Here is a 23,531-nt window from a genome sequence, read left to right as displayed (position 1 = left end):
TGTATGTGTGAGATCTCTCAGTACGGGTTTACTATAATTTCTGATATCTATATGAATAGGTGAATAACCACAGATCTGGGTTCACTATATAGATGTTACATGTACCTCCCCTCACATGTGCACAGTGTACCCACAAATTAACTATGGTGTGGCATCAATCCCAATGCTGTGCACCCCGGGTTACATTCCAGGGGGATTGGATTGGGGCATGCTCTTAGCCATATATATTAGTGGTTAGTCATATTATATGAAGAATATATTTATCCCTAGGTTTTATAATTATACAACTGTTTCCTCCCTTAGGTGTGGTGTATCTCCATCTGGCGACCCCATCTGTATTCTAATCTGAATACAAATAAAAGTTAAGTTTTAGGGGTGGGATTTAATAAGGGTATCAGTGACCCTGGGTTTCCCAGGGTCAAAAGGTGTTTCTTGGTGATTATTACCCTAACCCACCTGGGGTCTTTTTGTTGTTGATATGTAAATTTGAGATTTAGTTCTCATACCAACCCCATCTTCAAGTATATTCCCGCGTGATGGCGGGTTTCCTGTCACAACGTATTAACTTAGATAGCCTGGTAACTGAAGCATCCCAGGTTTTCTCGACTAATAGACTTCCCTTGGATTCAAGCAATATACACCTAGCCTTTAAAAATATATCTAAGACCTACAAGAATTGTATAAGATCGTGGTGAAAAGTAGCCAGCCTTGAGTCATATTTGCAACAGAAGTTGGTTTATAGAGGGTTGAGAATACACATAACCCCTAACTCCAACCGCGAGGATACCACATTTATTAAGGGCTGGGAGCAACTGCAAACGGAAAACTCCCTGCGACTTATAGCCTATCTACTTGAGTATGAGAAAAAGTATCTCGTACAAGTAAACACTGAATTAGAAGGACAAGTGAAAGACATTCAGAATCTTGCATCACACCCTGAGTTTGTAATACTTGAGAATAAATTAAAGGTACATCTAGATCAATATAAAACTGAGATTAAAGAGAACAAACATAAAAAATTTGTGAGAGACTATACCGATTTTGCGACCGATCAGGTCTATACATATAAAAGTCAAAATCGTGGCCGCAGTGGATTTCCAACACCTGCGGGACAAAACAACTCTGAGGACCTTCTCTGAATCCGATACCTCGGGGACAGAGGGGTTTACTTCAGACACCAGTGGGGCTTTACGCCCACAAAATAAGAGGAAGGCTAAGTACTATAAAGGTAGACAACAGGGCAACAAGAGAGCACAAACCAAACCATACACAGTGCCCTTTCAACAACAGGCACCCCCACAGCAACGAGTGGCTTATCCAACACCACAGCAATTACAAAGTAATACTTCCTATCAGCCAGTATGTGGAAACTTTGGTGGTGTGGGTGGATCTTTATCTACCAACATAACTGGTGTGGCCACGAATACTGCCCTGAATATGGGGAGCCAGGCGACCCCCACCCGATCAGACAACAGAATGAAGGCTATACCAGCAGGTCTACCGACATTGCCGATGTTTTTGCCACAAGCCACACAAGGACAACCAGGTGGAATGTCTTTTTTAGGGGTGACATCAGCAATTCAGGCGGGGAGGACAGAACAGGCCTAAACGGGAGATTGGAGGATGACCTGAAAGTCATCAATCTATCATCCAAGGTATTAACAAATTTAGAGGAGAACCTGTTACGCAAAGGGTTAACCTTTGCGCCTGTACCCAAATTTGACAAATTTTCCTGGATAAAGGATATAAATCTCTTTGCCAGAAAAGTGGCACTACATAAATGGCATTCTCAGAGTGACCATGATGACAGAAGAACGTTAGAGAGGGATGAAAGAGTACGACATGATCTACATGAACTCTGGTTGGAAAGTGAGGGCCATGAAATACGATTCTCGGCTCCCTTTACGGAATTAAAACCGAAATCACAAACTACTCCGCAATTTTCTCAGTTCCCTAATGTGGAGACATTTGTAGATCTAGTAACACAGGACATTGAGAGAATAAATCCGAGGAGATCATCTACCCCAAGTAATCTGACCCATGAGGAACAGCAAGCCCTTGATTGTCTGAGGGATGATGACTCCATAGTCATCAAGCCCTCAGACAAGGGCGGCAATATTGTCGTCCTGGATAGAACCAAAGTATATAGAAATGGTGATGCGTTTATAGGTGGATAGGGAGAAATATGAGATCTTAAGTTCCGACCCTACGACTACATATCTTGTGGAATATAGGAAGTTATTGATCGAGGCCAGAGATAAGTCACTGATCTCAGAGTCAGAGTTCAAATTCATGCTAAATCCACACCCCACCATAGCCACCTTTTATGCACTCCCTAAAACACACAAGTCCACTGATCCCATCAAGGGTCGCCCCATTGTGTCAGGTAATGATTGCTTGACACAGGGGGCAAGTATTTACCTTGATGAAGTTCTGGCACCTTTTGTCACTACACTACCTTCACACTTACGAGACACTAAAGACACCCTCACTAAGATTCATGATATCACTGTCACAGACTCTATGATTCTAGCCAGCATAGATGTAGAAAGCTTATATAGCAACATTCACCATGAGCTAGGCATGCAAGCGGTCAAACACTTTTTGAGCACAAGGAGCACATATTTTTTGGAGCACAATGAATTTGTTTATTCACTTCTTCAGTTTGTGTTGACACATAATTATTTCATTTTCAACGGTCAATTTTATCACAAAACACAAGGCACAGCAATGGGGGCGTCATGTGCACCTAATTATGCAAACCTTTTTTTAGGGTGGTGGGAGGACACCATGGTTTTGGGGACACCTTAAGCACATACACTGAACACATCTTATTTTGGGGACGTTACATTGATGACGTCCTCATTTTATGGGATGGTGACGGGGCACTATTTAAGGATTTCATTTTGGCACTGAATGATAACAACATTGGTATGATGTTTACCTATGAAATAGGTGGCCGATCAATTAACTTCCTGGACCTTAATATATTTGTAGATGAGAACAACTGTATACAAACCAAGATATATAGAAAACCCACGTCCTCTAATTCATTACTTCATTGGACTAGCTGGCACCCCTGGTCCCTGAAGAAAAGCGTCCCAACTGGCCAATATCTAAGGGCCAGGAGGAACTGCTCAGAGGAAACTTCATTCCAAACTGAGTCTAATGAGTTATTCAGAAGATTCAGACAGAGGGGTTACCCCAGAAGACATCTAAAGGCAGCCTACCATCGTGCGAGAGGTAGTGCTAGATCCGATCTACTGAGAGACTCACGACCAGAGGATGTGACACAGCCGATAAGCTGCATAGGCACATATGATGGCCAAAGCGATAAAATAATGGCGATATTAAATCGTCATTGGCACCTATTATATAGGGATCCTGAACTGAAAGAAGTAATTGGGAAAAAACCCAAGGTCACATTCCGCCAAGGACCCAATCTGCGGAACTTGTTAGTAAATAGTCACTTGAGACAAGAGGATAGACCGACCAACTGGCTAACCAGCAGTGTTATTGGATCCTTCGGCTGTGGGAACTGCAGTTTTTGTAAGTTCTTGCCCAAAACCAAAAAATTTACTAACCCAGTAGATGCACGGGTTTATGAAGTTCGACAGTTTGTAAATTGCAAAACAAAGAATATAGTCTATGCTGCCCAATGCGAATGTCCGAAGCTCTATGTGGGTAAAACCACACAGGAGTTTAGGAGACGCATAAGTCAACATCTAAGCAACATCAGGACGGGAGCAGATACACCTATCTCAAGACACATGCATGTTATGCATGGTAACAATCTGTTTGGTCTAAAGTTCTGGGGCATTTGCAGCCTGAAATTAGGCCAGAGAAAGGGCAACATAGACAGAATGCTTTTAAGGGAAGAAGCCAAGTGGATATATAGACTCAAATGTCTATCACCGAGAGGCCTTAATGAAGGCTTCTCTTATGCGGCGTTCTTGTATTGAAATAATAGACAGGAACATCAATAGCCTTATGTTGATGAGTGAGAATGGAAATGATCACCATGAATAATAGGACAACCCATATAGCATAAAACATCAACCTACCTACATACTTACCTGTAAATGCAGCAACCAATTAAATAAACTCCCTATTGCACAAGCTAGTCACCTTCAGCAATTGGTGGTGAGTGTAATAGAGGCAATAAGTTAAAATAGATTTAACATCTGGAAAAAAAAACATAAGACACTCATCATGTGGGATTTGCGGTCCGAGGTAGGACCTAGAGTTGTGGAGTGGAGGTAGGGCGGTCCGAGATGGGGTCGCCAGATGGAGATACACCACACCTAAGGGAGGAAATAGTTGTATAATTATAAAACCTAGGGATAAATATATTCTTCATATAATATGACTGATCACTAATATATATGGCTAAGAGCATGCCCCAATCCAATCCCCCTGGAATGTAACCCGGGGTGCACAGCGTTGGGATTGATGCCACACCATAGTTAATTTGTGGGTACACTGTGCACATGTGAGGGGAGGTACATGTGACATCTATATGGTGAACCCAGATCTGTGGTTATTCACCTATTCATATAGATATCAGAAATTATAGTAAACCCGTACTGAGAGATCTCACACATACAACTGTGAATACCATATAATATTATTTCAATCTTGGATATTCTACAGATGATAGAGTCCTGAATATCCCTATGGTGAACATCTAATCCATTACCATCAAAATATCCCAACTCTAGATAATGGTCAGGTACCCATGAATGTGAAGAAGAGTGGCTCTGAAGTTGGATTAACATTGGAGCATGCGCAGTACCTTCTGTGAATATCCGACTGAGTCCTGCAAACAGCCGCGGTTTCCGGGCATGCGCAGTGAGCCATCGCTCCGATGTGGAGCGCAAACAAGGGACTCTTGGAACGCAAAGGAAGCGTGACTGGCTGTCAGTGAACAGGTGACACTGACATCATCGCCCGGCGCTGAGTTCAGCGCTGAGTTGGCCATGATGACGAGGCGGCGTTCCAGGATGGTGATAGGATGTACGGTGGCACAGGTAATTTTGGCGAAAAGGACCGGATTGGTCCAAATATCGGGCACACAGGTGCATTGCAACCTGTGAAGCCATGATAGGTGGAATGATGTAAGTAGGTGGTCCTATTAGGTATAAATACCGAGATGGTGGATCAGGAAGTTGATGCCCATTTTCCTTCCTGAAGACGCTACGGATGTAGTGAAACATGTAGAGGGGGCATTTACAGCCTTTTAACTAGCGGGAGTTGGTGTGCTATCTACGGTGGTACTGCAGCCCACCTGGGATACTTGATACATACACAGTGGCTAACTGTATATAATCCAAATACTATTATTAAGCACACCAACCCGTGATTTTAAGTGAATACACTCATCATTTAATATACACTTATTATTTAATTCTAATCTGAATACAAATAAAAGTTAAGTTTTAGGGGTGGGATTTAATAAGGGTATCAGTGACCCTGGGTTTCCCAGGGTCAAAGGTGTAACATGGTAATAAACCGCATGTTTGAGAGACAAGGGACAAAGACAGAAAGAAAGACAGATAACTCTCTCACACACAAAGGAAAGACACACCTAGAGGAAAGAGGGCGACACAGACCTAGAGAAAAGACAGACAAAGACAAAGAAGTCTGCCACTCAAAAGAGGTCCAACAAGCTCAAGCCGGACTGATCACACGGTACTGAACTATGGCTGCCCATGACAATGCAATGATGGACCATCCAGCTTTCCTAGGAACAGAAACGAGATTCTTACATAGACTTGGTAAGAGACACAAAAAATGGTATTCCATTTAATAAAGACTAATTTGGATAATGTGGATGAAATTATATCATTTAGACGAATAATTTAATTTAATTAAAAAAATGATTATGGATATTGTGAGACTTCATTCTACCTGCAGAAGAATCAAGATTCATAATCTATCAAAGCATCAAATTACTGCTTATAGAGATTGATAGAACTCCTACTCGCCAATCTAAGTGTTATAAGTATATTTCCTTCAAGTTCTTCCTCCTGAAATATAGAGCAAGATCATATATTTCTGCTATTAGTCTTAATAGTCTTACCAAGATCATGTGTAGAAAATAGTCCAGAATGGGGCGGAAGTATATCATAGTTCTTCCATGTTTTAAGAAAAGTGGGTATCCCGGCTCAATCCCTGGTCTGGACACTGGGCGCGGAGTGGGTGCGGACCTCACCCAGAGTAGTCACACTGAAAGAGGAACTCCAGCTCAGTTCAGGAAAATATGGCTTTATTCACATCAACGAGGCAACAGGTACAGGGAGGAAGTGACACGTTTCGGCCAGGTGCTGGCCTTAGTCGTACAATGATTAGGAGTTCTAAGAACCCTTATATATGGTTCCGAGAGTGAGGGCAGGTGCTCAGAGACAATCAATTGCCGGCAACTCACATTCACACTCGGATCCATTCTCATAGAGAATGTCACGAATGGGCAGGAAAGGAGTGCTCGCTACACTCACCCGCACCCCTGTCCCTGCCTACTTGTCCGCCTATCCTAAATGATCGGCCGGAAACTGGTCGACAATCCCTTCCTAAATAAGTGAGGGGAGTCAAATGTCAACACAATAAAATACAATCCTGTCAGTTGTCAGGAGCAACAGGGAAACAAGCAACTAACAAAGACAAACTAAACATACACACATAAAGTCGATGTCAGTCAAACCGAGTCAAGCCAGGAGTGGGAAGAGGTGCCAAAATGCTATAACCAAAGAGAAGTCAGATAAGAAGCCAAAAGTCAAGTTGCCGGGTATACAAGAAAATAAGGGATTGCTAGCTACTAGGGTAATGACCGCTTTCACAGGCCTCTTCCCAGTGTCTGATGCCTGGTAATATAGGGAGATGCACATGTGGTCAATCAGTAGCTAGCCACTCAGACAGCAGGGCGTAACCCGGCAACCTTGCAACAACACCTTGTCAGCACCTGTTAACCCTGCTGGTGCTGACAGAGAAAACAAGCTATTTGGAAAATGTACATGTCCATATCGTATAATGTGAATAGATAGTTAAAAAACTTTTTCTTTATTGTCTGTCTAAAATATATGAAAGTACACAATCGATATTAAAATAGATATTATTACGGTGCACGTGAGCAAGGACACATGCAACCTTGCTCAAGTGCACCGTAATGTCTATTTTAATATTGATTGTGTACTTTCATATATTTTAGACAAGAAAAAGTTTTTTTAACTATCTTTTCACATTATACGATATGGACATGTACATTTTCCAAATAGCTTGTTTTCTCTATGTGAATGGATCCGAGTGTGAATGTGAGTTGCCGGCAATTGATTGTCTCTGAGCACCTGCCCTCACTCTCGGAACCATATATAAGGGTTCTTAGAACTCCTAATCATTGTACGACTAAGGCTAAGGCCAGCACCTGGCCGAAACGCGTCACTTCCTCCCTGTACCTGTTGCCTCGTTGATGTGAATAAAGACATATTTTCCTGAACTGAGCTGGAGTTCCTCTCTTTCATTCTTCCATGTTTATATCCTTAGATGGATTTGCCCATTCATGGAGTCATGTTATTTGTAGTTGGTTAGAAGGGGGCGGGGAGTGAATTTAGCATTCCATATTGATATGTGTATTATTAGATATTGCCCATCTTGATATCATGAGGTTTCCTCTGGACAGAGTGATGTATAAACCTTGTTCTTATATGATATCCTGATCTATTAGCTCATCTTTCATTGTAACAAGTTACTCGCATGTATTGTTCTACTGTAATGTAGTCATCTAACAAGCTTGTAATGTTTTACTAATATATCTAATTAATATTAATTTGCATATATATATTTGTGTTTGTTACTCATTTATGTTTATAACCTTATAACCAATAAATCTGTATACTACATATAAAACCTGTGTATTATTGTATATTTCAAAACTACATCCAGCGTTAATGTCATCCCGTCATAAAAAGAACTTGTTGATATCTGAGGAAATAGTCGGACTCAGATGTGAATTGTATTGATTAGGCTTGTCCACAATTCACCAGGTCATAATTTTAACCCCTTGGGGACGGAGGGTTTTTCAATGATTGCACTTTAGTTTTTTCCTCCCTACCTTTTAAAAATCATAACCCTTTAAATTTTGCACTTAAAAATCTATATGATGGCTTATTTTTCGCGCCACCAATTCTACTTTGTCGTTATCGACATCAGTCATTTTACCCAAAAATCTACGGCAAAACGGAAAAAAAAATCATTGTGCAACAAAATTGAAGAAAAAACACAATGTTTTAAGTTTTGGGGGCTTCCGTTTCTATGCAGTACATTTTTCAGTAAAAGTGACACCTTATCTTTATTCTGTAGGTCCATACGATTAAAATGATACCCTACTTATATATGTTTGATTTTGTCGTACTTCTGGAAAAAATCATAATTACCTGCAGGAAAAAGTATACGTTTAAAATTGTCATCTTCTGACCCCTATAACTTTTTATTATTTTTATTTTCCGCGTACGGAGCGGTATGAGGGCTCACTTTTTGTGCCGTGATCTGAAGTTTTTAGCAGTACCATTTTTGGATGGATCTGACTTGTTGATCACTTTTTATTCATTTTTTCATGATATAAAAAGTGACCAAAAATACACTATTTTGGAATTTGGATTTTTTTTTGCACGTACGCCATTGACCGTGCAGTTTAATTAATTACATATTTTTATAATTCAGACACATATGTTTAAATTTTTTTTACACTGCTTTTTTTTTATGGGAAAAGGGGGGTGAAACTTTTATTAGGGAAGGGGTTAAATTATCTTTATTTACTTTTTTTGCAGTGTTATAGCTCTCATAAGGGGCTATAACACTGCACACACAAATCTTTTACATTGATCAATGGTTTCTCATAGTAAACCATTGATCAATGATTCTGCTGCTTGACTGCTCATGCCTGGATCTCAAGCACTGAGCAGTAGGGATGTAAGAAAAAATCGATTCTCGCGATAATCGCGATTTTTTCATTTGCCGATACTGAATCGATTCAAAATATTTTTGAATCGATTCTTTTAGGGATGTGGAATTTTTATCTCCTGACGCCCGGAACAGCATGTCCCGGGCATCAGGAGATAAAAGTTCCACATTTGTGGAGCCGGGCAGGCCGGATCTGACACGGCGTCGCTCTGGGTGTATGGAGCGGGCTCCGACTCGTGCCCGCTCCGTACTATGCGACCCCCGGCTGATTTCAGTAGCCGGGGGCCGCCGCTAATAGCCAGCATGCGGCGATCGCCGCGGCTGGCTATTAAAGGAGTACTCCGGTGCACACTTTTCTCATGTTATGCAAAATAAAAGAAAACGCACTTTATCTTACCTGCCAACGAGCCCGCGGAGCTCCGGTACAGGTGTTCGGTCCCTGGGCTGTATTCTTCTTACTTCCTGTTAGCCCGGCACGTCACATGGAGCTGCAGCCTAACAGGAAGTAAGAAGAATACAGCCCGGGGACCGAACGCCTGTACCGGAGCTCCGCGGGCTCGTTGGCAGGTAAGATAAAGTGCGTTTTCTTTTATTTTGCAGCCCGGACGGGATAAAATGAGAAAAGTGTGCACCGGAGTACTAGATCGCCGCTGTCAAAGCTGACAGCGGCGTCTATTGGGATCTATGAATGCTCCCAGGTGGGCGATTTATCGGGATATATCGCGATGTATCGTCACCTAGACGGTATCGCGATATATCGGGATATATCGAATCGCCACACTGGTATCGCGATTCGAATCGAATCGCCAAATTCTTGGCGATTCACACCCCTACTGAGCAGTCATTTGGTGATCGGACAGCGATGAGGAAGGTAGGGGACACTCCTGCTGACCTACAGCTGTTCAGGGTGCCGCGATTTTGCCATGGCGATCCCGAACAGTCCACTGAGATAGACGGGAGCAGTTTACTTTCATTTTAGACTCTGTAGTATTCAGCAGCTAATAAGTACTAGAAGGATTAATATTTTTTTATAGAAGTAATTTACAAATCTGTTTAACTTTCTGGCACCAGTTGATTTAAAAAAATAAAAGTTTTCCACCGGAGTATCCCTTTAATGTATAAAGTGAGTATGTGTGTATAATAGGTAGAAAAAGGAAGCACAATACAGCTCCGGTAACATTCCGATGTGGAAGTCTTTGTTCTCAAGCTGCAAACTCCAGTTGCACAGAAAACACGTAGTATGGTACAGATAAACAGGAAAGATCCACATCTAGGAGAAGTCCCATGAGGAAAATATCCAGCACATCCAGAGTAATAAAAGTATAAAGTCTTTATTCCAGCTCTGTAGAGATAAAAAGCATATAACAGCAAGCGGTAATGGATAAAAACACTGACATGTTTCGTTAAAGGACAAGTCTCACAGTAAACAATTGTTCAGCTTTTAGTGCAGAAGGTAAAGTTATATAGGTTTGTAAATCACTTCCATTACCAATGCTGCTTAGAAACAAGCTTTATCTGCATTCTTCTGTCTGACAGGAAATTCAGCTGTTCCAGGTTTTCATGACTTTCGACCCCCTATTCAGGCTGTTATCAGCAGCATCCAGGGGCCGTGACGTGACAATTACCCAGAAAACCCCTATGCTGCAGAGAGCTGCCTGAGCTCGGCCTTAGCCCCTCCTATCTGATGAATATTCACACTGTCCTCCCTCTGTTCTGCAGTGATTGGCTGAGCAGCACTGCCTATATGCCGGCTGATTCAGATCATAGTTCTCTCCCCTCTCCTTGCTAATGTTTTTATACTGAGAACGGAGGAGATGGGGGAGGGGAGGGAGCTGCCAGCGTAGGGCTGTCACACTGAGAATGGAGGGGAGGGAGAGTAGAGTTGTCACACTGAGCACTGGGGAGAGAGGAGTGCAGGGCAGAGGAGGGGGGAGGTGATTGTGCCACTGTAAAGCTGTTTCATTGAGAGGAGGAGGGGGAGGGAGTGATTTTACAGTGTAAAACTGCAGCTTCAACTCCAGGGTCACTCACTCTGAGCACTGAGATTACATTTTGTTTCCTCTTGGCCACCCTGCTGTATTGGGCTATGATTGGAGCTCAGTGTTATGTGGGAGAGGCTAGCAGAGCTGTGGGAGTGACTAACATAAGTTAGGGGTGGTAACAAGCTCTCTGCTAAGGCAGCTGAGAGCAGGAAATGTGAGCAGTGCATGCAGGGAAATGTAGTCTTTAAGATCACAGGCATAGCCACCATAACCAGGAAGTAACTGCAATTTATGAGCTGAATAGCTGGTGAATGGGGGGCGGAAAAAAAATCACAAACATGTCAGAGAGGTGGTAGGTGAATATACTATGGAATGGCTAGGTATTTTTTTTTTCTTTGCTGCATGGGATATCTTCTTTAAGTCCTTTGTCAAGGTATAAATGCTATCAACCTTTGGAAACGAACAAATAACAACTTTCTTGGTCCCCGCCTATTCATTTAATTAGGTAACCACCTGTGCACTCGTATTCAAACCCGTGGTTAACCCCACAATTGCCAAGGAGAGTAGTAATGGTATAGTCACTCAATAGAGCAAATGAACACCTGTGTAAACATTCATGTAAGTGCACATGTATGAGAACATTATTTCAGATATGCATGCATATAAAATGTTTAAACTGAACTATATAACACTTATACATTTGTCTGCACAAGAAAAAATAATAGGAATTATCCTGGCTGGATGATCTTCTCCAGCCACTAGTGACTAGCCCTCTGGGGTACATTAGGGATACGAAGGACCTGTTAAATATCATGGATAGTTTAAAATGGGAAGGAGACATGTCATGGGTGTCATTTGATGTAATCTCGCTTTATAGCTGTATGCCTCACAATAGAGCTTTATTTGCACTACAATACCACAAGAACAAATATAGCAATTACTCTGAGGTTTTAAAAAACTACATATTGGATTTAACACGTTTTTTGCTTACAAACAATTTTTCCGCCTTCAAACCAGGGGGTTGTCCGATGGGGACTAAATTCTCACCCTCATTGGCCAACCTCTATATGGGATGGTGGGAGGAAAGATGCATCTTCACCCCGGACTGTCCTTTTCTCCGCCGCATCACCTGGTATGGACGATATATAGATGACGTCCTGGTGGTGTGCCGGGGACCCTGGAATTTTGATTTACAGGACTTATTTTTGGATTATGTTAATACAAATTAAGACAATTAAAAATTTACTGTAGAATCAGATTCCAACACAATTTTGTTTTTGGATGTCACATTTACGGGAAACCCGACAAAAAATGTAAAAGACACTTGTCTATATAGAAAAAATATATCAGGTAATTCATTACTACACACTGAGAGTGCCCACAAAAAGCACACTATAAACAATTTACCATTAGGAGAATTCACCAGAGCCCGTAGATTATGCTCAACTGAAAAAACTTTTTTACAGGAATGCAATATTATTGAAACCAGATTGAGAGACCGGGGATATCCACAGGGTATCATAATCAAGCTAAAAACAGAGTCACAAATAGACCCCGTTCAGATTTCCTACAAGAACGACCTCCAAAAAACAATTCACAAGAAGCTAGAGGACCATCTCGCCCTGTAGTGTCAACTAAATACAGTAGAGAATACACAAAAATTAAAAAACATAGTTAACAAATACTTACCTATACCTATATGTAAAGACGGAAGAATTGTCCGGCACCAGGTATGCTCTAAAAGATTTCTTTTATTCATGCCATAGCAAGGAAACAGACATCACAGGACTGTGGTAATCTGACGCGTTTCGCTCTCTCTTGAGCTTAAACGTAGACTAAATTCAACAGACCAACATGCAAATTTAAAATAGAGACTCGATGGTCACATGATAAAATACCTGACATAGGTAGTGATTATAAAAACCCGGCATGGATATCATCTGTTAGTATTACAGAATGGGTTGGATCCTATCATTAGTGCGTTATTCGCTGTGTGTATATCCTATGAGTGTAAATATACTCCAAATATTCCAAATATTAAGTGCAAAAAACGACAGATATGCACAAAATAGGTTGCGGTATGTTGGTATCGTGCATGTATAAGTCAATAGTAGAATGGGATAATTTATCTCCATAACTAAATAACTCAAAAAAACTACATACATGGATATATATGTGTTAAAATTACATGCATTGGATGGATTACGGCATGTCAATATCACACATGCACGGGTAAATAATGCAAAAGGATAAGCAACCTCTTTATATGTGTAATTCTGTAACCTACGTGCATGTATACATATACTAAAAGATGATATTTATACCATGAATTACTGGATGTACATAAATAAATTGAAACACTGCACAATTTGCTCTGTTTTGGTTTACATATATATCCATTGCGTATTAATACCATAATTTTCAGTAACCGCACTCTAATAGGTATCAAAACACACTAGGCGGAATCACCCTCCCAACCCTCCCACTAAGAGAAATTATTGGTCTACCAAAAATATGAATTGATAAAACATAATAAGGGGCTGCGGCGCTCGGGGCATCTGGGGAGGCATATAACGCTAGACTATATTCTTATGTACAGGTCATGATTAAATCTAAGCGTTTGTTCATTCCCCGCGGGTATCTGGTATCCAAAAGAAATATCCAATATGTCTCTCTATTGAAGAGGCGTTTTCTCGCATCCCCTCCTCTAATACCTATCTTAACCCTTTCTATACCAGACACCCGCAGGGAATCCAACTCCCCCGCGTGCACATCCCGAAAATGGCGTGATAACATGGAAATACCTACTCCTTCACTCCTACTGTCGGAGATATGTCTCCTGATTCTTGTTTTAAGGGTATTAGTAGTGCACCCTACATATTGCATGTTACAATTGGTACATGTGGCCACATAAACTAACATCGTAGTATTGCAGTTAATGTATTGACGTAGTTGGTATGTTTTTTTAGTTACACAAGACATTATTTCTTTAGAGTGGTGCATATATTTGCATGTAATACATCGGTTGTGACCACAACCCCAATTCCCTACAATATCCAACCAATTACCATGTTTAATTTTGTCCTTTGTCCTGTATTCTCCTTTTTTAGAGTTAAATAGACTTGGTGATAGGGAGGAGCCCAATGAGGGTGCTTTTCTGGAGACCGCCATAATGCCCTCTTTAACTACCTCCCTCAATATTGGGTCTCCCTCTAAAACTGGTGTATACTTATGGATTATATTTTTAATTTGGGCAAATTGCGCACTGTATGTGGTAACAAAAACTGCTCTTTTTTGTTTATTTTTGGTATTTTGTGGACTATTAGCCCTTTTTCTTTTTCCAGTATATTGGATCAATTGCTCTCTATTAATGCCTTCTACTCTTTCCTGAGCCTTATTAAGACAGTCCTCTGTATAGCCCCTTCTGACAAATCTGCTTTTTAGCTCTCCTATCTCTTTTTCCCATTGTACAGGATCAGAGCAGTTCCTCTTGGTTCTGCACATCTCCCCAAAGGGGATATTCTGGACCACATGCTTTGGGTGGCAGGAGGATGCCATAAGGACTGAGTTTGTCGCCGTCTCCTTTCTATAGGGGACGACAACAATCTTAGACTCTCTGCTGGATAGGGAGATGTCCAAAAAATTGACTGAGGTGCTACTAAACTGAGCTGTAAATTTCAGATTCAAATGATTATTATTAATATAAGAAATAAACTCAAAAAAACGACATTCTGTGCTCCCCCAAATAATCAATAAATCATCTATGTAACGCCCTATCCAGCAGATGTTCTCAAAAAAAGGGTTACTGGGTGTAAACAAAAATTGCTGCTCCCAATAAAACATGAAAATGTTAGCGAAGGAGGGTGAATATTTGGCACCCATGGACGCTCCCCGGGTCTGAAGGAAGAAATCGCCATCAAACATGAAATAATTGTGCTGCAACAAAAATTCAGTAACCATGACGATAAAATCCTTCAGACCCGGGGAGTAACTACTAAATTGATCCAAATGACATGCCAGGGCAGTAAGACCCGCATCCCATGGGATGGATGGATATAATCCCACTACATCACAGGTAGCCCAAGACCGGCGGGTCCGTGACAGCACAGGTGTGTCGGAGATTCGGCTCCGGAGGTGAGCGGACACCACTGCATTTGGACGTTTACTGTTTCCCGATCGTCCTGCTCCCATTGCTGTGGAGGAGCTACACACCTACGCCAAGCACTAATCATGGAAACACTCTCCACAGGAGGGGGAGAGCTACTAAGTCAAGCGGCACTGGGAGACCGACAAGTATTGGGTCCAGACCGAGCAACAAAAGCACGCTCGGTGTTCCAAGATTTTGCTGCACCTGCTATGAATGTAGCCCCCCCAGACATGCTGACTCTAACCCGGCAGATGGAGGACCTCATGATAAAAGAAATGAGAACATGGTGGGATCACCAAACCTTAACCACGTACCTGGAGAAAAGTTTGGTCCCACGTGGCCTAAGACTGAAAAAAAGACCAGTCAAGAACTATTCCCAGAAATTTATTAACAAATGGGATTTGGCTCTCCTGGATTGCTCTGCGAAACTGATATCCTATATCATTGAAGAAGAGGAATCAGAGCTTCAAACCATGCAAAAGGAGCTAGACACACTAAAGAATCACTGTTGCCATATAAGAATCATGAAGAGTTTGCCAAGTTGGAACAAAGTATCCTCAAGAAATTGGATCTAGTGGAAAGTAATATCATGGAGATCAAAAAAAACGAAATTCCGCAGAGATACGGAGGATTACAATAATGATCAAGTTTTTTCTTGCCACCTTCATAGAGAGGCGCAAGGTGACACCCCGAAATCCATCTTGCGTACTCCACGCTCCAAATCTAGGCGCAGACGCAGGCCAAGCTCAAGATCCCCCAGAAGAGTGAGCTTTTCTGAAATAGGAAGCCCACAAGACGTGGGATCTTCAGCAATGAATACGGATTCCAATGTGAATAGAAACATGGAACAAAGTGCGGCTCCAAAAAACCGATGGGGCCAAAAAGGAGACGAAAAACCAGGAGGGCCGGCCGCCGACATCGGAGGCAAGAGATACGCCTTGAGGTCACTCCTCACTCCGAGGTGAGCACAGTTATTAATTTATCTGCGTGTACCCTCACTACTCCCCAAATTACCCTGCTGAGCAAAGGACTGAACTTTGTACCTACTTGCACATTTAATTTATTTAATACCTTGTTGGATGTCAATAGACTAGCACGAGGATTAACATTACAGAGACACTTTTTTTCATTAGAAGATGATAATCAGCTAGCAAGCTTGGAAGTGGCACCCTCACCATTACAACAGGTGGACTTGTGTATGAGTATGGACTTTAAAGATCAGATGAATATGGTTCACCTGCGCAGTTTGCAATGTGAAAATTATGTGGTTAATGACGCATTGGATGTTCCGTTCCACTCCACCAACCCTGGGTTCTATCCTGTGGCCTCCCGATCGGAGGCCCTGGATAGATTCCAGGAGTTGGTGGAGAGGGACCTTGTGCACTTGCATGAAAAAATAGTGTCAAAACATACACCTGATAATTTGAATAAAGGAGAAAGGATGGCACTAAAACAACTGAGCGAGAATAACTATATTGTCATACGTAATGCAGATAAGGGGGGTAATGTGATAGTGCTTGATTCTGATCTGTATAAACAGTTAAACATAGAGCTCCTTTCAGACGGTGACACCTATAGGAAACTCAGTAGCGATCCAACAAAAACAATTCAAACTAAGTTAAAAAGAGTTTTGGAAGAGGGTGTTGCTATGGGTGTTCTCAGCAGTAAGTTGGCAGAATATCTACATGTAGAGGCCCCAGTAGTTCCTGTGTTTCACTCACTCCCCAAGGTGCATAAAGGGGTATTTCCACCTCCCCTTAGACCGATCGTGGCAGGTATAGGATCGGTCACCGAGCGCCTTGGAGAGTGGGTGGACCACTATTTGCAACCCCTCACTAAAATCACGCCCACTTTTTTACAAGATACTAAACATGTTATTAATATTATAGATCAGAAAGAGTGGGGTGAACATATGTCTTGGGCTACCTGTGATGTAGTGGGATTATATCCATCCATCCCATGGGATGCGGGTCTTACTGCCCTGGCATGTCATTTGGATCAATTTAGTAGTTACTCCCCGGGTCTGAAGGAATTTATCGTCATGGTTACTGAATTTTTGTTGCAGCACAATTATTTCATGTTTGATGGCGATTTCTTCCTTCAGACCCGGGGAGCGTCCATGGGTGCCAAATATTCACCCTCCTTCGCTAACATTTTCATGTTTTATTGGGAGCAGCAATTTTTGTTTACACCCAGTAACCCTTTTTTTGAGAACATCTGCTGGATAGGGCGTTACATAGATGATTTATTGATTATTTGGGGGAGCACAGAATGTCGTTTTTTTGAGTTTATTTCTTATATTAATAATAATCATTTGAATCTGAAATTTACAGCTCAGTTTAATAGCACCTCAGTCAATTTTTTGGACATCTCCCTATCCAGCAGAGAGTCTAAGATTGTTGTCGTCCCCTATAGAAAGGAGACGGCGACAAACTCAGTCCTTATGGCATCCTCCTGCCACCCAAAGCATGTGGTCCAGAATATCCCCTTTGGGGAGATGTGCAGAACCAAGAGGAACTGCTCTGATCCTGTACAATGGGAAAAAGAGATAGGAGAGCTAAAAAGCAGATTTGTCAGAAGGGGCTATACAGAGGACTGTCTTAATAAGGCTCAGGAAAGAGTAGAAGGCATTAATAGAGAGCAATTGATCCAATATACTGGAAAAAGAAAAAGGGCTAATAGTCCACAAAATACCAAAAATAAACAAAAAAGAGCAGTTTTTGTTACCACATACAGTGCGCAATTTGCCCAAATTAAAAATATAATCCATAAGTATACACCAGTTTTAGAGGGAGACCCAATATTGAGGGAGGTAGTTAAAGAGGGCATTATGGCGGTCTCCAGAAAAGCACCCTCATTGGGCTCCTCCCTATCACCAAGTCTATTTAACTCTAAAAAAGGAGAATACAGGACAAAGGACAAAATTAAACATGGTAATTGGTTGGATATTGTAGGGAATTGGGGTTGTGGTCACAACCGATGTATTACATGCAAATATATGCACCACTCTAAAGAAATAATGTCTTGTGTAACTAAAAAAACATACCAACTACGTGAATACATTAACAGCAATACTACGATGTTAGTTTATGTGGCCACATGTACCAAGTGTAACATGCAATATGTAGGGTGCACTACTAATACCCTTAAAACAAGAATCAGGAGACATATCTCCGACAGTAGGAGTGAAGGAGTAGGTATTTCCATGTTATCACGCCATTTTCGGGATGTGCACGCGGGGGAGTTGGATTCCCTGCGGGTGTCTGGTATAGAAAGGGTTAAGATAGGTATTAGAGGAGGGGATGCGAGAAAACGCCTCTTCAATAGAGAGACATATTGGATATTTCTTTTGGATACCAGATACCCGCGGGGAATGAACAAACGCTTAGATTTAATCATGACCTGTACATAAGAATATAGTCTAGCGTTATATGCCTCCCCAGATGCCCCGAGCGCCGCAGCCCCTTATTATGTTTTATCAATTCATATTTTTGGTAGACCAATAATTTCTCTTAGTGCGAGTGTTGGGAGGGTGATTCCGCCTAGTGTGTTTTGAGACCTATTAGAGTGCGGTTACTGAAAATGATGGTATTAATACGCAATGGATATATATGTAAACCAAAACAGAGCAAATTGTGCAGTGTTTCAATTTATTTATGTACATCCAGTAATTCATGGTATAAATATCATCTTTTAGTATATGTATACATGCACGTAGGTTACAGAATTACACATATAAAGAGGTTGCTTATCCTTTTGCATTATTTACCCGTGCATGTGTGATATTGACATGCCGTAATCCATCCAATGCATGTAATTTTAACACATATATATCCATGTATGTAGTTTTTTTGAGTTATTTAGTTATGGAGATAAATTATCCCATTCTACTATTGACCTATACATGCACGATACCAACATACCGCAACCTATTTTGTGCATATCTGTCGTTTTTTGCACTTAATATTTGGAATATTTGGAGTATATTTACACTCATAGGATATACACACAGCGAATAACGCACTAATGATAGGATCCAACCCATTCTGTAATACTAACAGATGATATCCATGCCGGGTTTTTATAATCACTACCTATGTCAGGTATTTTATCATGTGACCATCGAGTCTCTATTTTAAATTTGCATGTTGGTCTGTTGAATTTAGTCTACGTTTAAGCTCAAGAGAGAGCGAAACGCGTCAGATTACCACAGTCCTGTGATGTCTGTTTCCTTGCTATGGCATGAATAAAAGAAATCTTTTAGAGCATACCTGGTGCCGGACAATTCTTCCTTCTATACGCTGTTGAAGCCGGGGCGGGACCGGCGGGTCCGTGACAGCACAGGTGTGTCGGAGATTCGGCTCCGGAGGTGAGCAAACACCACTGCATTTGGACGTTATATGTAAAGACACCACACTTGAAGGTATTCTAAAAGAAGGCTGTAGGTTCGTTGCTAAGAGACACCATACTGTTTTATTAGCTATATGCTTATAATACTGGTAGGTACATATCACTAATACTATTGCTCTTTTTCATTTTTGGAGTAATAAATTATTTATAATAATCTATATATATAAAACTCAGTGTGTGTGTGTATGTTCCAGGATAACGTTCAAACGGCTAAAGATATTAACATAAACCTTGGCACACATGTTACTTATATGTCAACAACAAACATAGGATAGGTGATTTAACCCCTACTCACCCCCATTTGCCAGGGGCAGGGTTTTTGTTTAAGGTCCCATACAAGTCTATGGGAAATGTATGTTCCCACATAACTTCCCTACGGCTGGAGATATTTCCATAATACCTGGTACATATTACTTATATGTCAAATAAAAAGATATGATAGTTAAATGAACCCTTACCTACACCCTTATATAAAAGGTGGGTTTCAAGTCCCATGCAAGTATATGGGACTTCCAGTACCTTACTCCACAAGCTCCATTCTGCATCTCCTGGTGAATGTGTCAATCTGACTTGCAAGCCACACCCCATTTCACAAAGACACGTCCACTGTTTAAGCCCCACCCCTTTTGTTTTCTAACCTTTTTGTGCATCAGTCTGCCTTGCAAATTACGCCCAGTCCCACAAGGCCACGTCCCCTTCTATTTTCAGTTTACAATATCTTCATCACAAATCAGTCCCACCTGAGGACAGGATATGAGGATGGGACATAAGGACAGGATATGAGGTCGGGATATGAAGACGGGATAGGAGGACGGGATAGGAGGTCCAGATAGGAGGGCGGGAAATGAGGTCGAGAAATTAGGACGGGATATGAGGTTGAGATATGAGGTCAGGATATGAAGAGGGGATAGGAGGTTGGGATAGGAGGACGGGATATGAGGTCGAGGTAGGACGGGATAGGAGGTCAGGATATGAGTATAGGATATGAGGTCGAGATAGGAGGTCAGGATATGAGGACGGGATAAGAGGACGGGATATGAGGTTGAGATATGAGGACGGAATATGAGGATGGGATGTTTGGATAGGATATGAGGTTGAGATATGAGGATGGGATATGGGGTTGGGATATGACAACAATACATGAGGATGGGATATAAAGTCAAAAGCTTCCTCCTCTGTTGATTTTCCTCCCCAACAAGGATTAGGAAGGAAAAACCAGGCAACACCGGGTACTCAGCTAGTAAATATATATATCTATATATATTCATAGTGAGTTATGTTATGACCGGATTTCTTGTACAAAATCTTTTTGCAAGTATACATATACTTTTTTGCATTATATATATATATATAGATATATATATATATATTTTTTTTTTTTTTTTCCTTGTATACGTTTTTCCTTTGCCCTATGAATGTAAATTGGATGGATATGACTACTCTGAGCTATATTCACACTTTGCGGTTTTTGATATGATTCATATTTTTTCTTGTGCAGACAAATGTATGTAAGTGTTATATAGTTCAGTTTAAACATTTTATATGCATGCATATCTGAAATAATGTTCTCATACATGTGCACTTATATGACTGTTTACAGGTGTTCATATGCTTTATTGAGTGACTATACCATTGCTACTCTCCTCACGGGTGGGGACCAAGAAAGCTTGTTATCCGTTTCCTAAGGTTGATAGCATTTATACCTTGACAAAGGACATTAACGAAACGCGTCAGTATTTTTATCCATTACCGCTTACTGTTATATGCGTTTTATCTCTACGGAGCTGGAATAAAGACTTTATACTTTTATAACTCTGGATGTGCTGGATATTTTATTCATGGGACTTCTCCTAGAGGTGGAGCTTTCATGTGTGTATAATATATGACGTACAGAGCCGCGTGTGCGTATAATGCATGTATGCAGAGTGCACGTACACTGCTGGCAGTACGGCTGCGCACACGTCAACCACTCTCTGCACAGACTCTCACAACCTACACCAAAGCCCTCCAGTAGCAGAGCCCCGAGACAGACTCCTCCCACTCATGTGACTGATCACATGACCATGACATCACCAAAGGTCCTTTCGCACACTAGGATGTTCCAGACTCTGGCATGTAGCGGAGGCATGGTCGTGACGTCATCACAGGTCCTTTCGCCCAGCAGGCTGTAGGCTGCCACATCTCCTGTCCCAGCCGGCAGTCGCCCGTGCGCCCACGTTGCAGCTGTCGTGATTGTGCAGCTCAGGATCTGCTGACGCCATGGACTGTGACATCATGGAGAATGACATTCTGGAGGCGCTGGAGGATTTAGGGTATGGCTGTGACCTGTATACTGTCATATCACTCAGCTCCCTGCGTCATGGACGGTGCAGTCATCACTGCTGGCCCGGGATCCTGCTGTCCATGTGTTCTCTGCGGGTCTATAGGCTGATCCCGGTGCCGGTGGTGACAGCTGTCATACCCTACAGGACGGACACTTTGCCCCTAAGTCTATATATAGCACTGAACATAGAGATTGCTGGAGATCAGGGTGTATCCTGAGACCTGTGTTACTATAATGGGGTGTCTGGTGCCATCATCCTGTATGTAGATGGCACAGCTGGGGCCCCCTTGGGTGCACAGGTGGCAAAGATGGCTATGGTGCTGAATCATAGCTAATGAAAGTGAATGCGGGCACATTTCCATTCTCTGTGGCCTGAAATCTGTTCTGGATAGACTTCTGCCAAGTGTCAGGTGGCAGCAATGTATGTGCCGCAATATGGTCGCTGTCTACAGCTGTGATCCTGAGGGGGGCACCCTTATCGGTGACCATGGAACCCTAACCTAAGCCAAGAGGGTTTATCAGTAAGCACCCTTTATTCCAGGATGCCTCTGACAGTTGCACTACTACAACTCCCAGCATGCCCGGACAGCCGATGGCTGTCCGGGCATGCTGGAAGTTGTAGTAGTGCAACAGTCAGGGGCAACCTGGTTGGGGTGCATGCACACCACGTTTTTGCAATACAGTTCACGTATCGGGTTCTTGATGGAAAAACGGATTCCTCAAAACCTGACTAAATTGTATCAAAACGTGTGTACAAATGTCAACCCGTATACAGTTAAAAACCGTATACGGTTTGAAAAATGATGTCCGGTTGCATCCGTTTTGTAAGAAAAAAAAGTATACGATTTTAATGTTTCACTCCATTTTGAATAAAGTTTCAATTGTTTGATTGAAATTCCAAGAAAAAAAAACTGTGCAAAGTCAAAATCCATATGGTGAAAACCGGATGGAACCGTATGCACATACGGTTCTGTATGGTTCCCATTGACTCCCATGTAAAAATGTAAAAAAAAGTATATGGTTTAAGCTGCATTCACATCTCGTTTTTGCAATACGGTTGCCGTATCCAGTTTCATTGTAAAAAACGTATCGAACCGTATTGCAAACTGTATATATAGACATTTCATTGTAAACTGTACGCCAACCGTAGCATCAGGTTGTGTATGTTTTGCATCATTTACGTGTTTATATGTTTTTTAACGGTACACCAAACCGTAGTCTACTACGGTTTTGTGTCCCTGTCAAAAACCGTATCCAACCTGTATACGGTTATTTTAAAATGGAGTTCTATGGTAAACATTTAAACCGTATGTGCGTGGAAAAAAAACCAAAAAAACTTTATTTAAAATGTTGACAAACATAAAACCGTATCCGTTTTTTTTCAAGGAAAACTTATTAAAACGTATGCAAACAGACATACGGTTTAAAAACGTGGGGAGGCATATACGGTTGTATACGGTTGCATATGTTTTGGTCCAGTTTGGAGACATACGTTTTTTGTACAGAAACAGGATACGGGACCCGTATTGCAAAAACGAGATGTGAATGCAGCCTTAATACAGTTTTTCACAAAAAAAACGTAGTAGACTACGATTTTGGGTACGGGAAAAAAAACTGACAAAACCGTACAGGATGCAAAACGGACACAACCTGATGCATCTTTTGGCATACGGTTTTCAATGGAGAGTCAATGCATACGGTTTTCACATTGAAAACG

At 41.6% G+C, this 23,531-nt stretch overlaps 1 protein-coding gene across 1 annotated transcript in view; it reads left to right on the top strand.

Moving 5' to 3' along the window:
• Nucleotides 1-21,551: 21,551 nt before the first annotated feature.
• FAM98A (family with sequence similarity 98 member A) overlaps nt 21,552-23,531 on the top strand; it is a 29,556-nt gene continuing 27,576 nt past the window's right edge. Inside the window, exon 1 of the mRNA XM_056567414.1 lies at nt 21,552-21,803. Within this exon, the coding sequence (XP_056423389.1) occupies nt 21,751-21,803 (53 nt within the window). The 5' untranslated portion in view covers nt 21,552-21,750. The remainder of the gene's footprint in view (nt 21,804-23,531) is intronic.

The sequence above is a fragment of the Hyla sarda genome, chromosome 3 (genome assembly GCF_029499605.1).
Source record: "Hyla sarda isolate aHylSar1 chromosome 3, aHylSar1.hap1, whole genome shotgun sequence".
NCBI lineage: Eukaryota > Metazoa > Chordata > Amphibia > Anura > Hylidae > Hyla > Hyla sarda.
The sequence above is the reverse complement of the archived record's forward strand: the minus strand, read 5'-3'. Positions and strand labels throughout refer to the sequence as shown.